Source organism: Gadus macrocephalus, chromosome 4, assembly GCF_031168955.1.
Source record: "Gadus macrocephalus chromosome 4, ASM3116895v1".
Lineage (NCBI taxonomy): Eukaryota > Metazoa > Chordata > Actinopteri > Gadiformes > Gadidae > Gadus > Gadus macrocephalus.
In genome coordinates, this window is record NC_082385.1 from 27273053 (window position 1) to 27297726 (window position 24674).

Here is a 24674-nt window from a genome sequence, read left to right on the forward strand (position 1 = left end):
GCTACTGTTTGTGGACTACAGCTCTGCGTTTAATACCATCGTCTCCAGCAGACTGTTCTCCAAGATGTCCTACCAGGGTATACCACTCAACCTCTGCCTTTGGATTAAGGACTTCCTGACAAACAGGCCACAGGCGGTCAGAATGGGCCCGCACCTTTCGCCCACTCTGTCACTCAGCACAGGGGCCCCACAGGGTTGTGTACTGAGACCTTTACTCTACTCTTTGTACACACATGACTGTGCCCCATCTCACACTACCAACACCATAGTGAAATTCGCAGATGACCCAACTGTGGTGGGACTGATCACCAAAGGTGATGAGGCCAATTACAGAGAGGAGGTTCAAAGGCTGACAGAGTGGTGCTCAGAGAACAACCTGAGCCTCAACATCAAAAAAACTAAAGAACTGATCATTGATTACAGGAAGAAGCAGGACACACACACACCACTACACATCAACGGGGAGACGGTGGAGAGAGTGTCCAGCTTCAAATTCTTGGGCATACACATCTCTGAGAACTTATCATGGGCAATAAACACCACAGCAATAGTTAAGAAAGCACAGCAGCGGTTATACTTTCTCCGCACACTCAGGAAAGTCAATCTCTCACAACAGCACCTAAGGTCCTTCTATCGCTGCTCCATCGAGAGTGAGCTCACCTACTGCATCCTGTCGTGGTTTGGTAGCAGTTCTGCTGCAGACAGGAAGTCACTGCAGAGGATTATAAAAACCGCCCATAACATCATCAACCAACAGCTACCTACCATGGACACCATCTTCAACTCCCGATGCCTGCAGAAGACACACAACATTCTGAAAGACTCATACCACCCTGCCAACTATCTGTTTGAACTGCTGCCCTCAGGGAAACGTTACAGGTCCATCAGAACACGCACCACAAGATTCATGAACAGTTTCTATCCCAAAGCATTCACCATACTTAACTCTGACCTGAAAATAAATCCACTAGTTCCGACAGTATTAATCAGTGGCGTCCACATGTAATGCAATGCTCAGCACTTTACATATTTGCACTACTATTTTAAGGCATACTATTTTTAGGCATACAATGGCACTAAGTTAACGGTATAGTGTATGACGACATGAATGTAGTGAGTGAACGAAATGTTGAATGTATTTTCTTTATTTATTTACTATATATTATGTTACCTTTTTAAATGAGGCCATTAATGACAAATAAATATATCTTATCTTATCTATCTAATAGTTTTAATTACAGAACATGTCGATATCCACGACATGTCTAATGGGCTTTAGCCTGGATACGTAGCAGGCGAGTAACGTCGGGTCTAGAATGGGTTCGTTGCTAGGCAATAGAAAAACGCTCTTGGCGCTTTTTGGACAAAAAACGCTGCCAGCTTCTTATTTTTTTTTTTAAAGCGGTTGGCTCAACTCTTCACATTACAAAAAACGCTAAATGTGAACACGGCCTTAGGCTGGAAAAATTATCATTGGGCGGGAAATCTGCCCAATCTGGCAACTCTGTCGATAACAAACCCGCTCTGCCTGCATTGCCGCTCAGTCTAAAAGCAGGTGAAATCATCTGAAGGATAAAGAGATTCTAACATTTGCGAATAAAGTTTACAATGGAAACATTGGAAAAAGAGGACATTGTTCATGTTTGATTACAAAGCATTCCATTCATTGAGTTACAGTGCTAAGTTAGATACCAAAGAAAAAGGTAGACCACTTCGCAAAATCGAGATCACCAAAAGTAATGGCAACGTCAGTGTTGTGGGTGCTACATGGTTTGCTAGGTACTCATGGCTTACTGGTAGCATTACTATCAATCGACTGTATTGCTGGCCCTGTTTGCTAATGAATAATGGCAAATCTCCAATGTGGGCTGTTCATGGTTTCACTGATGTGAAAAATCTTGATAGGGCACCCAAACGCCACGACAAGTGTCAAATTCACGTTGGTGCTGCGATGCGACATTCCTTGCTAGGCACCATGCCTAGGCCTATAGATCAGGTTGTTTGAAATAATGTTCTCGTTGTTGTACTAGTTTGTTACTCTGACCGTTCTGTTTGATATTGTGGAAAGGGTGAATGATTCAGAGCATGATGCATTTTAAATGGCATCACTTTTTGTTGTGAGTCGAGGGCAAAAATAGGCCCAGGTTTTTTTATTTACTTGTACAAATCAAGAGTAGGCCTGATTTGACTAATGGGCTTTGCATTCTTTCCTTCTGCCAATGTAGTAAATTTCAAAGACATGCTGCCCACCTGCTTTCAAATTACAGAATGCCACTGGTGGCTTTGTATCAATTTTATTCACATAACTATCCCTCCCTACTATTTTTTAGTTCACCAAAACACCCTGAACCAACTTGAGTCTCACATTCTTATGCCACCATACACCAACTGTGCAAGCAGGCCAATGGCAACCAAGCGCGCAGTCCTTCCTCCCTCACTTTAAAAACCATCAGCCGCCACTGACTCACACATATACACACGTATATACACACTCACAAACTCACGCACTCACACAATATAGGATATTGAAATCATGACGAGATTCAGGGGCCTGAAATGTTACCGTGTTTGTGTGTGCGCGCGTGTGTGTGTGTGTGTGTGTGTGTGTGTGTGTGTGTGTGTGTGTGTGTGTGTGTGTGTGTGTGTGTGTGTGTGTGTGTGCGTACTTGTGTGTGTGTGTGTGCGTGTGTGTGTCAGTGTGGTGTTTCAGTCAGAGTCTCTGGGCGAGTTGTGGTACCAGCTGGAGCTGGTCGCTGTGAGTCCCCCTCCTTCCACACTGCCCCCCCTACACTGTGAGGTTGGGAGGTAAGTAGACACATGCACATGCACATGCACAAACACTCACACACACACACACACACACACACACACACACACACACACACACACACACACACACACACACACACACACACACACACACACACACACACACACACACACACACACACACACATGTTAGCATGATAACCGCACATCAGTGTGTGTGAAAACAGGAATGGGACGAGAGACGACGCTAGCCCTGATTTAAACACAGTAAAGTAACAACACATGCTTAAACACATTGGCATTGTTATAAAACATCTAACATTGATTTACTATTCTTTCCATGTTCTATCTTTCCGATCTGCTTCAGTGTGCAAAGTTACCCTGAAGTACTTTCATTGAGACATTTGGCAGTATGCTATGATACAATGTTCGATACTTGCAATCACATTTTGACCCCCGCCAAGCGATTAGAGAGCTGGTGCCTTACCAGGGAGAGCTAGCCTGCTAATGATACCTTTAGCCTAGCCAGTCGTCCATTCTTTAACATTCAATTGTATTTTCCGGTTCTTGCTTTTGACCAAAAAAATATCCCTGTCCAAAGTTTTAGAAAATACTTTGAACATTTTGGGCAAGTTTATGTTAAAAGGGAAAAAGGGATCTCTGATGAATCGATTCCTGATTGGCTTCCCACTGCCCAGAACAGACCACATTGGGTAGACTACAAGTGTGTGTGTGTGTGTGTGTGTGTGTGTGTGTGTTAGGTGGGTCAGACAGACCATCGTCCTGGCGAACCCCACAGCAGAGTCTCTGGAGCTGAAGGTCGCTAACAGCAACCCCAAGAACTACAAGCTGGAGACGGATGGGAGACACACCGTAGGTGTACATGGGCACATACACTCACACACACACAAACACACACACACACACACACGCACACACACACACACACACACACACACACACACACACACACACACACGCACACACACACACAAACTAATGCCATCATTCATGGTTGGTGTGTGTATGTGTGTGTGTGTGTGTGTGTGTGTGTGTGTGTCGCAGATCTTGGTTGCACCACAGTCGAGCAGCATGCTGGGTGTCCGTTTCAGACCCTCCTACCTGGGAGACCACAGAGCGCGGATCACCTTCAGCTGCCCCCAGGTACACACACACACACACACACACACACACACACACACACACACACACACACACACACACACACACACACACACACACACACACACACACACACACACACACACACACACACACACATTTGAATAACATAGTAGAGTTTGTGTAATCTTTCTGAATAAAAGTGTATTTTTACACTGACTGCTCTCTCTCACTCTCTCTGACCCCACCCCCCCCCTCAGATATCAGCGTGGTGTTTCTTGTTGAGTGGGTGTGGCTTCCAGCCGGTGAGCATCTCCTCCGTGATTGGTTCCCATGCCTTGGTCAACATTCCCTTCTCCAATCCCACGGAGCACCCAGCCCTGCTCAGCATATCACTCACAGGTCTCTACACACGCATGCGCTCATATACTGTCTCGTCGCATGGTGATATAAATGCATCAACACCGTAGGGTACATACAGCTAAGACATTTGACCACTGCATGAAATATAAAATCATTATTGATGGTATGGCAACCCTGGTCACTTGTTTGTGTGGGCGATGTGCCATCAGCGCAGACAGTGCGTTCCCTGAAGTTTGACCTCATCGCTTGGCCCCTTTTAAATCCCCATATTGTCCCCTCTTCCCAGATGAGGACCCGGGTGGGGCCACCAGCGGCCAAGCAGTTAAAAGAGACAAGCAGGTGTTCTGGGTCCCTCTCAGACGTACCCAAGGTGAGCTCTGGCCCTATTTCAATACCCTTGTCCTGGACTTGTTCTCCTCTCCTCTAGATGGCACAAATTAATTAAACGGCTGCTTTATTTAATAGGGTATCCCTAAACCCTATGCTAATGTCGTATTATAATGCTTATTTCTGCATTTACTTATTTTTATGAATGGTTGATGAATGTAACTTTAATGTAAAGAGTAACCAAGTCGGGGTCACGGGCCAGGAAAGGTTGGGAGCCTTTGGCTGGTTAGGTTGGTTCACATGTGATCCCTACGCTAGGCTTGCGGGTCGGGGCCGGGGCCTGTTTGGACGTCCCGGTGGTGTTCGCCCCCGAGACCATGAAACCGCAGCAGGCCTGGCTCTACATCACCCTGCAGCCCCTCCTCCAGGACCCGGAGCCCAGCAAAGCGTCCCACCAGCCCGAAACCGACGGCACAAGGTGGGGGGATGTTGATGAAACCCAAACCCAAATCAACCAAAGATTAATTTGGTTATTTTACTCTTTAAAAGTCTTTGGCATCAAAGGCAAAAGCTGATGAGGTTGTTGCATAAAAATACCTCAAAGATAAACTACAAAGGATATCTTAATATGATGCTTGTTTTTTATTGCTCAAATGTTGCTGCCAGGCCGGCAGAAATCAAAGAGGGGAAAGCAGCCAGCGTCCGCTGGGCGTACGCCTTCCGTGGCCTCCCTGGGCCGCCGTCGGAGACGGTGCCACTGCGGGTGGTCCGGTGCCAGGCGGGGGGCCGTCTGGAGGAGCCGCTGGAGGTCCGGCTCACCGGTGGCCGAGGCGCGGCTGGACAGGAAGGAGGAGGTGTGGACCGAGGGTCCTTTGGAGGGCGGCCGGGTTGTTCTGGGTGCTTGCGGTTTGCAACCGCCAATCCCTGCAGGGTCGAAGCTTATTGGTTGGGAGGTATAGGTAGGGGAGGAGCCGAAATCGCAAAATAACAAACCCTTCATTCGAGTCCTACCTGGACTAGGCTGGACTTGGTTCTTGTTGAATCTGGAAAACGGGTCTTGCAGCACGAGCTTGTACCAAGCTTATAACTGTAGAGCACTTTCTGCCCCCTGGTGGTCGGCAATACTTTCATGCACCTTTTACGCATGATACTGCACTGCTGAATGCGCTGTTTCACCCCCTTCCTCTTTCCCGTCCCAGTGGTGTGTGTGGACGACTTCCAGTGCGAGGTGCATTGCGATAATGAGGAGCAGCGCCGCTTGGTGGACGAGTGCGTGGCGGTCTCCGTCGCGGCCGCTTGCATAGACCCTGAGTCTGGCGTTGTAGCGCTCACCGCCAACCTGGTCTACACACCTCGGGGACCCAACAGGTACCTTCAGTTCACACACACACACACACACTCACACACACACACACACACACACACACACACACACACACACACACACACACACACACACACACACACACACACACACACACACACACACTCAATCTCTCACTCTCTCTCATTCACTAGTTATGTTTATTAATACAATTCAACAATTAGTTCTAATATCGCATATTGTTTATTCAACCAGTCAACTAACCAATTATTCTTGATTTACTGTGACGATGGATGATCTCTCTCTCTCCTTCTCTACTCTGTTCATACCGTGTCAGGCAAGGCAGACGCCGTCTTGAATGTAACTGTTTAAAGGTGGCATATTATAACACCAGGTGTGAGTGTGATTAGCCGTTACATCAACCGTTCTGACATCACAAGTGGGCGTGTCCACCTAGATGTATGACAGATAGATGAGCAATGTTTGCTACAGTCCACTGGGGATTTGCATCTGCTAGCTTTACATCTGGTTTTAAATCGCTAATCGTCGCCGGACGCACATACTCGTTAACACCCAGACACCCTGGTAGAATAGTCGCTAATAACTCCCGGAGGCTCACGCTCCTTTGAGGGTCAGAAAACCAGGGGAGATCTGACAGCAATATATTTTCGGATTTTGGAGTGTGTGCGTGGGTGTGTGTGTGTGTGTGTGTGAGACCAATAATCAAGCTGCTAAACACCCTGAGACAAGGCAAAAGGAGTGCAATGTGTCGTACCATTTGACGTTGTGTGTATGTGTGTGTGTGTGTGTGTGTGTGTGTGTGTGCGTATGTTTTTGTAGGTGCTCCGTGTTCTTGGCAGTGCGGTGTGTGTCCGGCGCACACTGGACCTTTCCCCTCACACTGGTCGCCACGGAGAAGGGGGTTGATGACGATATCGCCGTAACCGCGGCCGGCCCGGGCATCAGCTCCACCACGGGCCTCCATCTGCACAACCCCATCCGTGATCTGGTGCTGGTCCAGGTACACCCCCAGGACAGACACACACACACACACACACACACATAGTCACACACCCCCAGGACAGACACACACACACACACACACACACACACACACACACACATAGTCACACACACACAGATACAGACACACACACACACACACACACACACACACACACACACACACACACACACACACACACACACACACACACACACACACACAGTCACAGACACACAGATACAGACCCACACACACACACACACACACACACACACACACACACACACACACACACACACACACACACACACACACACACACACACACACACACACACACACAGAAACACACACACACACACACTGATACCCACAGGCACTACTATTCACCAAATGAAACAATATAATCTCAACAGTTTACTGACACTTTTCAAACTTGCTTATGCAGCATTTTGGTTTGAGGTTGTTTGTTGTTCAACAAATGTACTTTATACTTCCATTGTTCTCAGCCTCAAGCAGATGTAACTTTGCATCTCAACTCAACGGGAATCGTATTCTGTAAATGTCTTTATTTAAAACCAGGTTGTGGCACTAACTGCCCCGGCCGCCATGTTTGCTTCCATGTTTGTGTCCATGTAGGGTGCGGACAAGCGCTGGACCTATGAGGTCCAAGGGACTCTCCCTGAGCCCGGCCAGGTCTCCCCGCCCCGCGCCCCCGTATCAGCCAATAGGAACCTTACAGCCCAGGAAGCCATCAGCCCGGCCAATAAACACACGCGGAACTACGTCACTCGGAACCTTCGGCTGCCGGCGCTGGCAAACTCCTCCCCTTTTAAAGTGACGTTTCAGAGATAAAACAAACACCAGCAAAACAACTGCCTCAAACTCATTCATTACACAACTTTTTTTAACCAAGTCATTACTGATGTTCAGGTGTTTGAGCAGATGTGGGACGATCCCCACAATGCATTGCAGCCAGAACCCCTGAGCAGTGGAACACTTTACACAGTATCCACGCTCAGGGTTAAGGTTCACCTGCTGTGCATTAACCAACGCTTGACCCAAACTCCTCCATTCTATCTATAGGGCTTGTCAATCAAAATGCAGCATGGGATTTTCTTGTTGCCAATTTCTCCATATTTATAGTCTTGCATAAAAAACGCTTTGGCAGTTACAAACCTAACATTGTCTCCTCAGAACGACACCTACCTAGCCACAAAACGGCCAAGCATCACATACGCTCGGTACTTCACTCACTGCATTAGCAGCAGTCAGTTGACCCAGCAAGCGTGATCACACACACACACACACACACACACACACACACACACACACACACACACACACACACACACACACACACACACACACACACACACACACACACACACACACACACACACACACACACACTACATTGAATGAATATTGTATGTACGATCAAAGCTGTTTCAGATTAGTTCAAAACACACTGAAACACGTGTGGAACACACAGTTAAAGCAGATTGTGTGTAATTGGTTCAAGGTTAATCATACCACGATACTGAGACCTTAACTGTTGAAAGAGTGCACACGCCTTGATAAGGACGTTAAAGACATTTAGAATAGCTGTCAAATATGCCCTAAGTACAGGAATGGGTCAGAGAAAGATGCAGTTCCCCCATGGAAGTGGCCAGAGCAGCCATGGGAGTGTATTTATATAGAATGAGTAGTACCACATCTTCAGCGATAGTAGTCATTGAGTCTGTTTCCTGCATATGGGATCTCCCATGTGTGTTTTTTTTTTTTACAGATAACGCCACTCTCTGAATCATTCTTTCAATCTAAAAAACATATGATGTGTAAAACATATGAACTCAGCTCTGAGCAATCCATTCTCTAACAGACTGGCAGAAATGATCAACCAGTGACTCCACATATGAAAGGTTACGGGTATTCACTAAAATGCTTTGTAGGCAAAGCTGCAGGATTACACCCTCAACTAGACACATGAAAAGCTCTGTCTGGCCTCTAACTGAAAATAAATGTCAGGTTTATAGGTTGTCTCAGGTAAAACCAAAATCCAATGCAAATATGCCAAAAACATATTAACCTCAGCCAAATCAGAAGGTGTTGGTTTGCATGGCTGGGTAAGGATGGAAAAAAGTAAATCCCGTACAAAGCCTTTTCTGTCAGATAGGAGAAATAATGATCACAGACGAGTTATAATGAGTTAATCACGTTATGTCATATCATTCTGAAAAATTATTAACATAACGTTAACTTGTTAATTCGCAATTAGATTAATCGACCTACCCAAAATGCTGTTTATTATGTTACGTGGGCTAACATTATCGATAGCCTTTAAAACAATCATACAAAAAAAAACTTCAAACTTTATAACGTTACCTACACATGACAGTGTTAGATGATAGTTTTGGTGGTAGCAGATGGAGGGGGGGGGGGGGGTCTGACGGTGTAAACCTGCCGAGGAGGCGGTGTCAGGCAGCAGCACTCCTCTCTTCAAAGCCATCGTTTGCTCTATATTAAGACACAGTTGAAACTGACCGTACCGTGATACCACTGATTTCTGAGTGCATTGTTTGAAAAACCATTTGGATAATGTAAGTACACAACTCTACAAAATCTGTAACATAGGTTGATCACTTTCAGATGTGTTTATGCAGAATTGTACATGTTATATCTCTTAATATTATATTATTTATCAATTGTAAGTGGCTTATAGCAGTATGGCTAAGAGTTGATGTGAGTACTTTCGGGTGCTTAGGACACCAGCATATTATTGGTGCTACTCACGGCCTCTTACGCTGTGTGGGCTGTGTACACAACAACAATCATTTCTTTATATGACACAAGAATAACCATAGGTGTTTTTTTTCATAATTTTACTCAGGGTTTTTTGACTGGTTGTAAATACGATTTCGAAAACCTCAAAAAAGATTATTCTTAGCACACATTAGAAGATTATAGAGCCCTATGAAATCAGTTTGAGTTCCTTCAAAATTCCTTCTTTTTTTTTTCATGAAATTTCTTCCCAAATTCCAGACTCATATTCAACGCAATGTTTGCTTGTTTGCTTGTATGCTTCACAATAAATAGTTGTACTTTCTTAGCTTTTCTAAGGGGATAGCAGACTCTGCGCACACAGCCACAAAGTTCTGAATAAGTCCTTGTCTTGAATCTGCGGATGTCCTTGTACTAGTATTGGTCCCTGGAGGAGGCATGCTCTGGCTAACCCAGTGCTTTTCCTTGTTCAAATGGGCTTTAGACTTCAAGTGGTCATCACAGCTATTTTTACAGGTCCTGTCAAAAGTATTTTGACAGAATTTGCATTTCTTTGTTTATCCCCGGACGGTCTTTGTATTCTGGAACCACCTCATTTACAAATCACACCTATCCCAATAAAAATCACGAAAACCCCCTTTTCATGTATGATGCCTGAAATAGGCTGTCTTCGGGCGGATGCACTTGCAAATGGGAGCCTGTTTGAATGAAGGCAAATCGGTCACTGATAGTAAATAAGTAAATACGTTAGAAATTTCAGAAGGGCTCTGCTGGTAAGTATCATCTTCAAGTTGGAGAGGCAACGTTTTTCTGTCTGTACTCGTAACCTCCTCATTGGTTGAGCTCCACAAAAGACAGTAATGTGATGTTATTAATATTGTTAGTTATTGTTATATAAATTATCTATTATTTTTTACTATAGTCAGATTATTGGATCTTTATAGGGTGGTGGTATGTCTAGAGGCTAGTATCAGCTATCGTAATTCACTGAGTAGGTATTTTGTTTCTACAGAACCATGGGGTCCAGTCGTCTCATCTGCAGTTTCATTGGTAGGTATTCCACACAGCACTACTTTTATCATTAAGTTAGTTTTATTAAATTAATTTAAATTAACCAGCCGGATAATGGAAATGGTTGTTTGGTGTTCACTTTTTTTGTGATTTTGGGTCTCTGTGATATCTCTACTGCAAAGGATGACGAATAATAGTTACATTTATATGTAAATTATATTATATTATAGGATATTTTCATTCTGTTTACTGACAATTGCAGAATGAGATGAGGTGGTACTTTCTTGCTATCAGTAATCATTTACATATTGGGAGTATTGGTACTACTTAAATTGTAATATTATATTTTAACAATCGTTGACTTTGTGCAATTATTTGTACAATTATGTATTAGTTTTCAACAGTGTTGTTGAATACCATTTCCTAGTTTCCTAGAAAATGTTCAAGAGGTTAAGATGTTGGTGTGGTAAGACACAACTATTGAATTGAATATTACAATTTAAGTATGTATGTGTGTGTGTTAATTAGGAGTCAGGAGTCCCCTCTAATCACTGTTGCAGCTTTCCCTCAACTGCATCAGCCCCCAATGTCGTTTTTATTATTATATTATAATTAATTTAGTATTTTCTCATGTACCATACAAGTATTTCGATGTGTTTTTGTATCGTAGAACGCAACTAAGTAAACTCTGCTCTGTGGTTTCACTCGCTCAAGCTGCATCCCTCATTAATGTGCCGCTGAGTTCGGGTGCTGGGAGCTGCGAGCCTCTTGGTTCCCCAGAACTGGCCTCCATCACGATTCAGGCGATGGGGAGGAACGTCACACTAGTGGCGAAGCGGCTGTGCTGGTCAGACGCCCTGTTCTACTGCAGAGACTATCACTGGGACCTGCTGAGCATCAGGGGCCCCGAGGACCAGGAGATGGTTGATGAGCTGGTGGCTAGCGCCCCCTTCCCGCTAACTCGACCACTCTGGGTGGGCCTGCGCAGGTACTGGCAAGGTCTTGGTGTCTATCAGACAACAAGTCTGTACCTATGATCATCTGTCCGTCCCATTGACGTAGAAATACCATGGAAAAAAATATATTTGGCTGTGTTATTCTACCTTCCACTAATTCTTTCAACTCTTTTAATGTCTGTAGGTCAATTCGAGGAAGCTCCTGGTTTTGGATGTCCGGTGACCCAATGGACTACACCCAGTGGGACACAGCCTCACATCATTCCAGCCCCTGTGGGGGCGTGTCCAGTGTGGAACCTTCCACATGGAGGCAAGGCTCTTGCGAAGAACATCTTAACTTCATCTGTTTTACAGGTTGGTGTCCAACCTATAGAACCATTACCAGGGCGTGAGGGCCAAGCTTCCTTTTTGGGAAAAGTCCTCAAAAGTACTGAGCTCCACCTAGAAGTTTGAATAAAGAGTGAAATGGGCTGGAGATCTTATGTTTCCAGAAAGGACAATGTAATGTGGGCCATTCAGGGACTGTGTCGTGGAAGATGACATATACGAGCTAATCAGGGACTGCGTCATAGTTGATGACGTCGAATACGGGCCGCAGCTGGCAAAACAATAATGGCGTCTCCCGAAACAACGAGTGGTAACGTTATCATTAGCAGAGTAAACGCTGCCATAAGTGCAGTTATTTCAGGAATGGACTCAAATAACAACCACTACAAGGGCATGCACGTATTTTCGAATATATTATATTATCAGGATGGTATCCAGGCTACTCCTCTGCCACGTTCATTGACCTTCATGTATCTCTGTTTCCGCAGGTCCGACAGAAGTAGTGAAAAGGTACTTCTCTAGTTCCACAAGGGGGAAACCAACTTGTAAAAACTAGGTTTGTGTCACTGGGAATGCATCTACTGAATCACAAGTAGTCCTAAATCGTGAAGTTTCTGAATGCTATGGCTCAGAGCTTGTCTCTGGTAGCTAGCTAGTTCTTAATTTTGTCCTAATGGGCATAGTTCTCAAACTCACGAAAGATGTCTATCCTTGGTATTAGTGCTGTAATAGCTTAAACATGTAAAAAAGTTAGGTATATAATCCATGAACAACATTATAAGCAGGATTAGTTGTGTCATTGCATTTGTCCTTTGATGCGAATTGTGGAGATTGTGAGTTCAAGATGGTCAAAAGACTAAATAAAATACCAGTCAGCTTTTATCTCTGTCTCTTGGTATTTTTGTGTCAGCACCTCGTTCTAGGACTCATTGACTCTCTCGCTGCTTATTCATTCTCTTTGTTGTTCCTGTGACTCCGCCTCTCACCTGTACATGCTGCCTTTTTCTGTTTCCCGCCCTTTTTTCCTGCTCACCTGTTCCTCATTGTGTGGTTAGAACCATGAGAGATACTAAATAATGTGCAGTTCTGAGAACACAGATTATTGGTTATAGTGTATGAAATTTGTTAACGGTATAATATGTTGGCATAATATGTAGGTATAATACATTTAATCCAAAAATCCTGGGAGTCGTTTCTGTTTGATAAGAGAAATAATGATCACAGACGAGTACTAATGTGTTAATCATGTTATGTCATTTCATTCTGATAAATAAGTAACATAACTAGTGGTGGGCCGTTATCGGCGTTAACGGCTGCGTTATCGCCAAACTTTTATCGCGCGATAAAAAAAATATCGCCGTTAATCTATTTTCAAACACTTCCTTGTTCGGACCCATCACGTGACTGAACTAACCAATCAGAAGCTAGAATTAGACTGAGGTAAACGTGAGGGAATCAGAGAGGCAGATTCAACAGAATATCCTGACTGTGTTAAATATGTAAACATGTAAATATGTAAGCAATAATTGTGTAACATAAATATGTAAATGATTAACTGACTAAACATTGTAAGTACATTTCTAGCAAATTAACTCCAATATAAATTATATTAATTTATTCTACAACTTTCAAATATTAAACTACTAAACCTTACATTATTATGGATTATTACATGGCTCTTCTCAATGCTGTAGACTGCTCCATTCACTTGCATATGGGCCTTCCCAACGTTCAGCTGTCAATCATTTTTGTTTATGCTCCGTTCACTTGCATGGGCACTTCACAACTTCTGGCGGTGAATTATGTTTGGTAATTCACCGTTGCCAAGCATAATTGACAGTTGTCAAGGTAAACAAAAGGATTTTTTGCCGTTTGCCAGATTAATCTAGATTAATTCCAAAATCAATCTAGATTAAAAAAAATATATCTATGCCCACCACTAAACATAACGTTAACTTGCTAACCCACCACTAGATGAATCGACTACCCCAAAATACTGTTGATTATGTTATTTGAGGTTACATTATCGACAGCATTTAAAACAATCCAACAAAAAATAACTTTAAGAGCAAGGTTGTACATTGTTCTCAATAGATAGATGGATGGATGTATGGATGTATGGATGGATGGATGGATGGATGGATGGATGGATGGATGGATGGATGGATGGATGGATGGATGGATGGATGGATGGATGGATGGATGATTCTTTCCAAATTCCATTATATATTTATTTTTTGCAAATTTCTTCCAAGAAGAAATTTTGCGATGCTTCACTAGAAACGATTGCACTTTCTTAGCTTTTCTAAGGGGATGGCCGACTCGGCGCACACAACAGCAAAGTCCTGAATAATTCCTTGTCTTGAATCTGCAGGTGCTTGTACTAGTAAAGGTCATTTGAGGAGGCATTCTCTGGCTAACCAAGTGCTCTTCCTTGTTCTTCACATGGGCTTTAGACTTCAAGTGGTCATCACAGCTATTTTTACAGGTCCATTCAAAAGTATAGCCGTTTTCACACATGTCCTCCGTCCTTTCTCCGAATTTGTATATCAGGAGGTTAGACCGTGAGGGTCATAACCTCAAGAGAGCGTATTTTTTACCTCCCACTTCCCCACTCCCCGCCAATCAGAGCATAGCTAAGATTTTGTGGACCAGCGGACGAGCAGCTCCGGCGGGGGGAACTCGGCGGCAGCCCGGCAGCTCAGCTCCAGGAGTACAATCCGTTTCTCTGCCGGACTGCCGCCGAAGCTTCGGCAGCAGTCCGGAGGAGGAGACATGGAGGAGAAAGGGATTGGACTCCCGGAGCTGTGCTGCCGGACTGCCATGGAGCTACCCCCTGAAACAGAGGGGAATAGTGGTAGGCAAGATCTTTTTTCCTAAAAGTTATTTCCAGCAAACAGCTTCAAAAACATGTTTTCTGGAACTCAAATACTACATTTACTTGTTGGGAAAACACCATTATATGCCTCCTTTAATTTTACATCTAACAAACACTGGGAAAATGTTGATTTCTGTTTTTAACTGAGAAAACAGGAAGTGGAAGGCTGGGACCCTATAAAGACAATAATTATTGCCACTGTACTTTGTTAATATATCTATGCTAGTAAAGTGTGGTGCTGCTTACACAAATATCTGTCTCCTGTGTTTCATGTACTGTATCTCTTATATGGCTTATTTCAACGCCATATGCTTTTTCCTCCCATGATGTGAGTTGTCAGTTTTGTCAGTTTTCCAACATGGTGTCTCTCTCTGCCTCTCTCTGCCCACACTGCCTCAATCTCTGCCTGCTTCACTCTCTCTTTGCCCATAGGGCGGCATGCAGACACCCACTGTCACCACTCTCTTCTTTTAAAAATAGAGAGTAGAATATATTCATGTGGCCTTGTGCTGCAAATCAGAATGGGCAACAAGACCATGGGGGTCTCTGACTGTGCTTGCCAGCTGTCAGTTAGGTGTGCACACTGGAGAACACAGCAGCAGCCAGCCAGAACAAAGAAGGCCCATTAACACTGAGCCTTCAGAGACAGTTAGAGAGAGGCAGACCTAGAAAGAGAGAGATCCTAATATGTGGAAAAGAGGAGATAGATATGTTAGACTGAATGATAATAAAGTCTAAAAATAAAACAATCATAGTCAAACAAAAGTTTAAAAATAGCAGAGAACATGTAAAACGGGACTCTGATATCATTTTAATACCAGCATCAAAGAGAGAGAGAGAGGATTGAGAGAACTGCCAGGAAAGAATAAAATAAAATAAAAAAAAGCCATTATTTTAGAGACTAACCAACGCATGCACACACACGCACAAACACACACACACACACACACACACACACACACACACACACACACACACACACACACGCACACGCACACGCACACACACACACACACACACACACACACACACACACACACACACACTTGGGTCTTGCCCAGTGGAGTGGGTGCTGGCTCTCCGGGCAGCTCTCATGTCCCATCTCCCATTGGGCCACATGCTTTGTTTTTGTTAATGGCCTTTACTTTGTTCTGGGCCCAGTTTCCCGATAACGATGGATCTACGCTCGTACGATCATTCTCACGAGGCAGTGGCGGCTCGTCCATAGAGGGCGCTGGCCGGGCGCCGCCGTCCTGCCTGCCTGTTTTTATCTTTTATTTAATATAATAATAATCTTCTCATTTTGAAAAAATAATCAGTGTTAACTCATTGGCTGCCAATGACGTCTATAGACGTCAATTTAAATACAACCGTTGACTGCCAATGACGTCTATAGACGTCAATTATGTTTTTCAACGGGGCGGGCTGGGGAGCGATCTGGAGCACCTAGTCACAAAAAATCAGGCTTGTAAACAGAGAATGTAATACTGAAATGAGCCGCCGGGTGGGCGGTGGCGTTGTGCCAAATTGGATCAGAGATGAGGAAACAGTAGCCTAATGGGTTAAGTAAGAGCATGGCGTCCGCGAAACGTAAGCGAAATTTCAGACAGCTAACACTCGAACAGTGTCTCAAGGTACGGCCACACCAAACGCGTCACCTGCGTACCACGCGTATAAAATCGGCAATTTTTCCATAGGGAAGCATGGGTGTACGCGCGTATGAGGTGCGTACACGCGTATCATGCGTACCAAGCAACATTTTACTCGCTGTAGGGGCGTATGAGGCGCGTACATATACGCGCGTATATATACGCGCGCACATATACGCGCGTACATATACGCGCGTACATGTACGCGAGGAGTTCAAAAAATTGAACTTTTTACGGTCATACGCGCCGCAATAGCCAATCAGCGTTGAGCTTGACCCGACGTCACTGGCAGAGAGTAGTGAGCTTGGACAGAAGCATACGGCCGACATCTTTCTTTATTCAGTGTGGAAATAGTAACATAGTTACGCCATTAAATGCTTTTATGGAAACATTTTTAGCGAGAAATGTGCATTTTACTTTCATAATGTTCGCTCGGTGAATGTGAAGGATGTTTGGTTTGATAGTTATGACGAAGAGGGAACGCTCCGTTCACTTGCATGGACAGAGTCTCTGGTTACTAAGCAACCTCAACGTCTTGGCGGACTATAATATCTGCTGATCAACACTACGAATGCTGGAAACACACCAGACACACCATGTGAAGTTATTTAACCCGATTATTGTTATTTATATCCGAGATTATTTAATCTAACCCGATCTAAACTCTATCACCCAAACACGGCGACGTTTGGGTTTCCTACCTCGGACTTCAGAGCAGCCATGTCCATGGCAGCCACGGCCGGCAACTTTCTTTATTCTGAGTGGAAATAGTAACATAGTTACGCCATTAAATGCGTTTATGGAAACATTTCTAGCGAGAAATGTGCATTTTACTCTCATAATGTTCGCTCGGTGAATGTGAAGGATGTTTGGTTTGATAGTTATGACGAAGAGTGAACGCTCCGTTCACTTGCATGGACAGAGTCTCTGATTGCTAAGCAACCTCAACGTCTTGGCGGACTATTTCTCTGCTGATCAACACTACGAATGCTGGAAACACACCAGACACACCATGTGAAGTTATTTAACCCGATTATTGTTATTTATATCCGAGATTATTTAATCTAACCCGATCCAAGCTCTATCATCCATCCAAACACGGCGGCGTTTGGGTTTCCTTCCTCGGACTCCTTAATCCTCGGACTCCTTAAATGGTCAGATACGCGCGTATGCGTACGCGCGTATCTGACCATTTTTGACACAAAATGGTCAAGCAACATTTTCGCTGCGTTACGCACGTACATGGTACGCGAGGTACGCGCTTGGTGTGTTCGCACCTTCAGTGTCGCGGTTGGTTGCGATAAAGCCTCTGACGAAAAACCCGGGCCAAGTAGAGAGAGTAGGCCTACGCGGCGTATTTCAGCAGACACCTCCGAATCATCAGGTGATGAATTCAGCGAACCTGACCCGGTTTCGTCAGATGAGTGGTTGCCGTCAACCGGGAAAAGCAGAGCCTCATCCCCTGACGCGTCTCCAGGAAGACGGAGTACACCGAGAGCACCATATAACACTGACCCAGAGAGTAGGCTAGACGGAGGGCTAAGCAGACACAAACTCAGACACCTGATGCCTACCAGCAAGAAGGGGAGACCAGCAAGGAGGTGTAGGGTCTGTGCTCGCAGGGGTCTGCGCAGCGAGACAAAAATGTGGTGTCAGTCCTGTCGTGTCCCCTTGCACGCAGGGGAGTGTTTTACAGCTTACCACACTAAGCTGAACTATTTTGTGTAGGGGTGGACACACACACACACACACACACACACACACACACACACACACACACACACACACACACACACACACACACACACACACACACACACACACACACACACAAACGATTCGATATAGCTGCGACAACATACAGAAATACATACCTGGAAAGAATTGTACAACTGACATTTTGAAGATTTTTTATTTTTTTTATATTATATATTGGTTATATATTTGCAAATAAATTATTATTGTCCTGTCGAAATACCTGTCTCAATGTTGTTTTTGCTGTTTTATGGAGGGAAACCACTTTTCAGGTGTTGAAGGGGTCACTAAAGCAAAAAAAGTTTATTTTCACAAAAAGCTGGTTTTCTCAATTTTTTGGTCAAAAACTGTGTTTTTGGTGAAACCAACGTATGTTTTACTGCCGATTACTAAAGAACGGAAAAAGGTAGAAACAAACGGTTTGTTCCTGATGAAAGAAGAGAGTCTACTCTGTCTTTTGGTGGTTTCAGTGTTTTAAATAGTCATAGAACTCACTGTTCCGTGGGTCTTTGGAAATCAGTCAAAATGCTGTAAAACGCTTGGCAGTATGGGGCTCTCTGCACTGAAAATGGCTGGCAGCCAATGAGTTTTAATTACATGCTAATAATGATTTTACCTTAGAATGTGTTTAGAACTCTCCGGAATGATATTTGCGTTCCGCTTCACGTTCAACGTTTATCGTTGGGTGTAGTAGCCAATAGGCTGTCTTCCCGGGGCTCCATTTCACTCAGCCCAACCGTACTGGAATTCAAGGCACTAGTTGAGCCCCGGTTGCTATGCAAAAAAGTACATATGCGTCATACGTAACTGAGCAAACAGAGACAAGGAACATCTTCGATCAAGTCACATACTACTTTCCAGATCGCGACTGTACCGTGCAATTCCGTTGTGTCTTTGAAAGAAGTTCCTTTCAGTTGGCGATCAAATTCAGACAAATTGGCATTAAAAAAATCAGGACCTCCAAGACCAAATGTAATAATTAAACAGGTCTCTACAAAGGGGATGATGTCATACACCCGAGGAAACCCTAACCCTAAACATAACAAATTCCCCCTGTCTTTATGTTGTTGCCGGACATATTTTCTCCTGTTTAGCTATTTTACATCATACAAAATTTGATTCATGTAAATAATTATTTGTGGATGCACCACTTTTTCTGTTGATCCATTTTTTTATTAAAACTACCAACCATCGCGACCCAATTCATAATGGGCCTTATCAATAAAATCGTGAGAAGAACAAAGTTGTGCATAAATGAACATTCCTGAGCGTTTTTACTGCCAAATCCACATTCCCTTATGTATGAACTTAAACCAGCCATTTCAAAGAGATAAATCAAAACTTAGTTTTATGCACTTGTTATTGAAAACATAATGCACATATTAAATACTTAATAAATGAGACCAAATTAATGCACTTAGGCGGAGTTAACATCTCCTTGTTTTTATTTCCTCTCATCAGACAAACAAACACAATGGGCCGGATTAACAAATCATAGGCCCCTGGGCACAAATGTCTGAAGGCCCCTGATCTAGTGGACACAAGAAGGATCTCTGTATGAGTTAATCAGCTAACAACAAATTGATACTGCATAGAAGGCCAACAGAACAATTTCCCCAGCAGAGCAGAGCCAGCTAGCCATTGCGTCCGAGTGTAGTTCTCCTTCTTGAAGTTTCGTGAGCTACCTGCTTTTTTGGTCTGGATCATGTTCAGTTTCGGTGTTGGTCTTCCATTCTCTTTTATGTTCAGCTGATGTTCAAACTCGAAAATGTGTGTTCTTGTAGATATTTAATTATATTCTCCTCCATGTTGATATCGTTGTTAGTTGTGAGCATTAGCTGTAGCTTTGTTAGCCGCGGCAAGGCGGCAACTGACTAGAAGGCTAATTTGCTTAGAACGTTAATAAAAAAAAAAGCAGATTTGTGATTGGTTGCAAGAAGAAGTAGATGCGGCTGACCTCCCTTTATGTTTAACATGGTATGGATGATTTACCTTGCAACAGTGAATCTGAATTATGATTGGTTATTTTTTATGCTCACAGGAGGCATAAGTGAGTTTTGGCCACTTTGCCTCCCTTCAGTGGCTAGCCCCGGACATAACATACTCAGCGTCCTGCCTTTTTTTTTTAAAATCCTGTGGAGGCGTTGCCTCCTCTAAGGAACCACCCCTGAGGGAGAGAAAGACTGAGGGGGTGAGAGAGGGAAGGTGGGAGAAAGAGAGGGAGGGGGTGGGTGAGGGAAGTTCGGAGATAGAGTGGGAGGGGGTGAGAGGGGAAGATGAAGCGAGAGAGAGGGAGAAAGAGGGAGGGTGAGGTGAGGAGAGAAAAGAGAAATGGAGAGTGAGCGGAGGGAGAGAATGAGGGAAGGAGGGAGAGAGTGAGGGAGAGTAAGGAGAATGTAGCTTTTCCACCGAAAATGACCCCATTTTACTTTCTGCAATTCTTTATTGAAATAAAAAGTGTACAAACATTTGATTATGTTATCATTCACAATGATCTTCTTGCCCCAAACTAATTATTAATAGCGTTGCATAAAAACATTCAGTCAATCAGACATTGATCAATATAGTATATGTAATCTAATCATGTATCATGGGCAATGATTTATAGTAGTTAGGGTTATTTCCCCTAATGTATTTCTCCTTGTTAAAAGACAACAGTACAACATCAAAGCGGGTTCTCTCAGATCTCACATCGTAGAGATTCTAATTCAAATAAAAGAATAAATAAAATAATAATAAAAAGTGTACGAACATTTGATTATGTTATCATTCATAATGTTCTACTTGCCCCAAACATTTTAAATTGTTAATAGTGTTGCATTTAAAGTTTAAAACATTGAGTCAATCAGACATTGATCTATATATTATATTGATTGATTGATTGATTGATTATGTTTATTTTCGTGTCATGCCACACAAGTGGCCCATCCCACACAGGATTACAAGACACGATATAACTACACAAAGAGTGTAGTAGATACACAATCACACTTTTGTACCGGATAAACACGCTAAATATAAATTGACATATTCCTCCTAGCCCACACCTTTTCAATATTCTCAGCAATCCCAAAAGTTCTATATTTGAATAGCCAAGCTAACATATCTTTGTCACGCTTATAATGAACTTCTTTTAGGTGATCTTTATTGAATAACCTAATTCACAAATCATGATGAAACGGACAATACAAAATAAAATGAATTTAATTTTAGGGGGAGTATTTCTGACCTAATCTGAGAACATAGAGACCTCTTTCTCTTGGTTGTAAAGAATATAGTTTGCTGTACCAAGCACATGTTACTTGTTTCTCTTTACTTTATAACAACATAAGCGTGACCTCGGGAGGAAAAGTAATACTTAGCGCAATGCTAACCTTAGCTTAGTTGTTTGTTTACGTTCGCTGTACAGCGCCGCGCCAATCAACTGTGACTGGCTTGCTGCAGAGCGTGAGCGTCTTGGGAATACCCGGTCAATATAATGGATATAATGTGGACACATAAGACAATCAATATTCGGTATTTGTTGTGGATTTATTGTACAAATTCCCTGAAAAGATGTACGTTCCAGGATGAATTGAAAAGCTCCCGTAAGGGCTGAGATGGCTGACAGCAGACAGCTGATTTGGAACGGAACAACAGCTGTTCGCTTCCACGGGGAAAAACTAAGGAACTTCAACCTACTTTGGCCTACTAATTAACGTTCAAAAGCTATTAAATCTTCAACTAAAAATGCAGACACTATCAAAATCGGTTCCAGGGAGTATATAGGGATTATTAATGTTGTTTTTGATGGTGTTTTTTTCTGGAACGGGTATTCGAATATTCGCTCGGAAAAACCAACGAGTATTCGAAGCCTGAAAAATGGCATTCGGGCCAGCCCTAATGGTAATTTAACATTAAAACACCTGCGGCTTATAGTCCAGTGCGTGCGGCTTATATCTGTACACATCATTCAATTTAGCTGCTGCGGCTTATACTCCGGTGCGCCTTATGGTGCGGAAAATATGGTAGTTCTCTCAGATCTCATAGTAGAGATTCTAATTCAGGAAACAACATTAGTTGTTTTGGTTGTTTGATTATTTTATCAGCAAACAAAGTTCCTAGTCTGTTTGATTGACAGGTGACATGATCAGGGGAGCAACATCATGATCACATGGACAGAGGAATGGATAGAGAGGCTCACTAAAGGTGCAGCCAGTAGCAGAGTAGATATTAACCCTGGCTTCCACATCGTAGAAGGAGACCAGACCCTCATCATAATCAACAAACACCCCCACCTTCTGGAGCTCAGCTCTCAGAGGGACATGGACAGCAGGGTTATCCTTAAATACCAACCCATCCTTGTTTAGATTAATAGTCCAGTAACCTATCTCAGGGGTAAATATGCTCAGAAACTTTCCCTTGATGGACTCTCTTGCAACACCCAAATGCCATTGAGTCGTGTCTTTAACCTGGACCTCAAAGTAAAATCTCCCTGTGGAGAAGCTCTGCCTTGTGAAAACACATACACATTGTGTAACCCATCTCTTAGGGTTGAATATCGTCCTCCTTGCACCTACATGATGTACTTGTTTCCCATCATCTGACAGGATGAGCTGGGGATGAGCGGTATCAGGATCCAGAGTCACATCTACTTCATACTGCTGGACCCTCTTCAGTTCAGCATCATTACACAGCTTCTTCATCTCCATGTTCAGTGTCTCCTCCAGCTGATCCAGGGATTTCCTCAAGGTCCCTAGGCATGACAGAGGACGGACCTCCACCGTCGTCCAGTCCCTGGTGGGTGGAGGATCCTTCAGGAATCTGAAGGCCTGGAGGAAGTGGAAGTGGTCTTTAGTGTGTGAGAGCTGCTTCACCTCTGAGCTTCTATTGGTCAGATCTTCTATTTCCTGCTCCAGTTCTTTGATGAGGTCTTCAGCTTGTTTCTCTGTGGTTTTTAGTCTCTCATTAACCATTTGGTTGAGATCATCCTGGCACTTTTCAATGCAGCGCATCAGAGCAGTGAGGATCTGCACACCATCGGCTATCTCTCTGTCTGCATCTGCTTTGCTGCGTTTAACTGTGTCTTTAATTTCCTTAATCTTTTGTTTTCTCTCCTCGATCATCTGCTGAACTGCAGGCACAATCTCCCCAAACTCGGCCAACTTCACTTCATATTCCTCCTTTATAGGTACAACAGGATGGAACTTGTGATCTGTCTCTGTGCAGAACTGACACACACACACTTGTTCAGTGTTGCAGAAGAGCTCCAGAAGTCGGTCATGTTTCTTACACATCCTGTCTTCCAGACGGTCCATAGGCTCGACCAGCCGATGTTTCTTCAGGACAGCGACTCTCTGATGTGGCTCCAGGTGGGTTTGGCAGTAAGAGATAAGACACACAAGGCAGGACTTCACGGCCCTCATCTGGGTCCCAGTACAGACATCACAAGGAACTTTTTCTGGTTCAACACAAGGCTGCTCTTTTACCCTTCCAAACCGACCAACCATCTCTGATAAGAGGGTATTGATCCGTAATTCAGGTCTTGTGTTGAAAGGCTCGTTGCAAACAGGACATTTGTGCCAGACTTGTTCATGCCAGTGCTTTGTAATACAGTTTTTGCAGAAGTTGTGTCCACATGGTGTGGTAACTGGGCTGCTGAACACATCCAGACAGATGGGACATGAAACGTTATCTTCAGACCAGGAAGTGTTAGCAGAGGCCATTCCTAGACACAGACGACAATGTTTATGTATTGAGCAATTCCATTATTTTCCACAACCTGAAGAGAGGTTTTAACTTTTAACTCAAAATTGTTCTGTTTTACTCACCTTGTTGTGGTTTCTGTCTCTCTCAGACTATTTGCCCAAAATGTGTTTTATTTCCTCCTTTAAGAGAGAACTGCTTCCATGTCGGGCGACTTTGGTTTCTATGAAACGTTTAGTTTCCTGAACAAGTCGTCCTCTCCTCTCCTCCCATAACACCTGGCTCCTCCCCAAAGACCTGGTCCGGCCCCCACGGACACATGATTCACTGACGTTTCAAAGTTTTGGCACATTAATTTACTGTGTAGGCTTCAAATGCATTGACGTGTGTTCGGATAGGGTAAAAACAAGACACAGACCCAGAGACGATGCAAACCCAGAGACATTGTAATGATTTAATGGTGAATGCTGTAACTTTCATTAAGAGCTATTCAAAAACAATTGACTTGAATTAACATTCCCAGAGTCTCCCTGCATGCCATGGTTAAATGTGCTAGGATGGTTTGTGATTTAATATTGAGTTAACACTTGAAATTATGTAGAGCTTATCTCCAAGACTCTGTTGTCATTAAATATCTGCATCATGTGACTCAGGGTAGGGCAGACAAACCAGACCAACAGGTTCACTAATCTGAGACAACAATGCCAGCGTAGAGACAG

At 43.6% G+C, this 24674-nt stretch overlaps 4 protein-coding genes across 4 annotated transcripts in view; 3 read left to right on the plus strand and 1 right to left on the minus strand.

The window, feature by feature from the left end:
- The window catches only part of LOC132455474 (cilia- and flagella-associated protein 47-like), a 79150-nt gene extending 73994 nt beyond the window's left edge, over window positions 1–5156 (plus strand). Inside the window, exons 57-62 of the mRNA XM_060049337.1 lie at window positions 2698–2805; window positions 3531–3642; window positions 3835–3933; window positions 4152–4293; window positions 4541–4624; window positions 4900–5156. Coding sequence (XP_059905320.1) covers window positions 2698–2805; window positions 3531–3642; window positions 3835–3933; window positions 4152–4293; window positions 4541–4624; window positions 4900–5156 — 802 coding nt within the window. The remainder of the gene's footprint in view (window positions 1–2697; window positions 2806–3530; window positions 3643–3834; window positions 3934–4151; window positions 4294–4540; window positions 4625–4899) is intronic.
- A 38-nt stretch (window positions 5157–5194) lies between these two features.
- Window positions 5195–8604, plus strand: LOC132456475 (cilia and flagella-associated protein 47-like). Its single transcript, XM_060050837.1, has 4 exons — window positions 5195–5435; window positions 5781–5949; window positions 6746–6926; window positions 7550–8604. Exons 1-4 carry the CDS (start codon window positions 5210–5212, stop codon window positions 7763–7765), a joined length of 792 nt encoding a protein of 263 aa, XP_059906820.1. The 5' UTR covers window positions 5195–5209; the 3' UTR covers window positions 7766–8604.
- Window positions 8605–9841: 1237 nt separating this feature from the next.
- LOC132455542 (lithostathine-1-beta-like) lies at window positions 9842–12816 on the plus strand. Its single transcript, XM_060049384.1, has 4 exons — window positions 9842–10744; window positions 11420–11693; window positions 11846–12015; window positions 12477–12816. The coding sequence occupies exons 1-4, from the start codon at window positions 10711–10713 to the stop codon at window positions 12542–12544; spliced, it is 546 nt and encodes a 181-aa protein (XP_059905367.1). The 5' UTR covers window positions 9842–10710; the 3' UTR covers window positions 12545–12816.
- An 8755-nt stretch (window positions 12817–21571) lies between these two features.
- On the minus strand, window positions 21572–24211 carry LOC132456477 (E3 ubiquitin-protein ligase TRIM39-like). Its single transcript, XM_060050838.1, has 2 exons — window positions 24081–24211; window positions 21572–23977 (listed from the first exon to the last, which is right to left on the minus strand). The coding sequence occupies exon 2, from the start codon at window positions 23973–23975 to the stop codon at window positions 22371–22373; it is 1605 nt and encodes a 534-aa protein (XP_059906821.1). The 5' UTR covers window positions 23976–23977; window positions 24081–24211; the 3' UTR covers window positions 21572–22370.
- Between the last annotated feature and the right edge of the window lie 463 nt (window positions 24212–24674).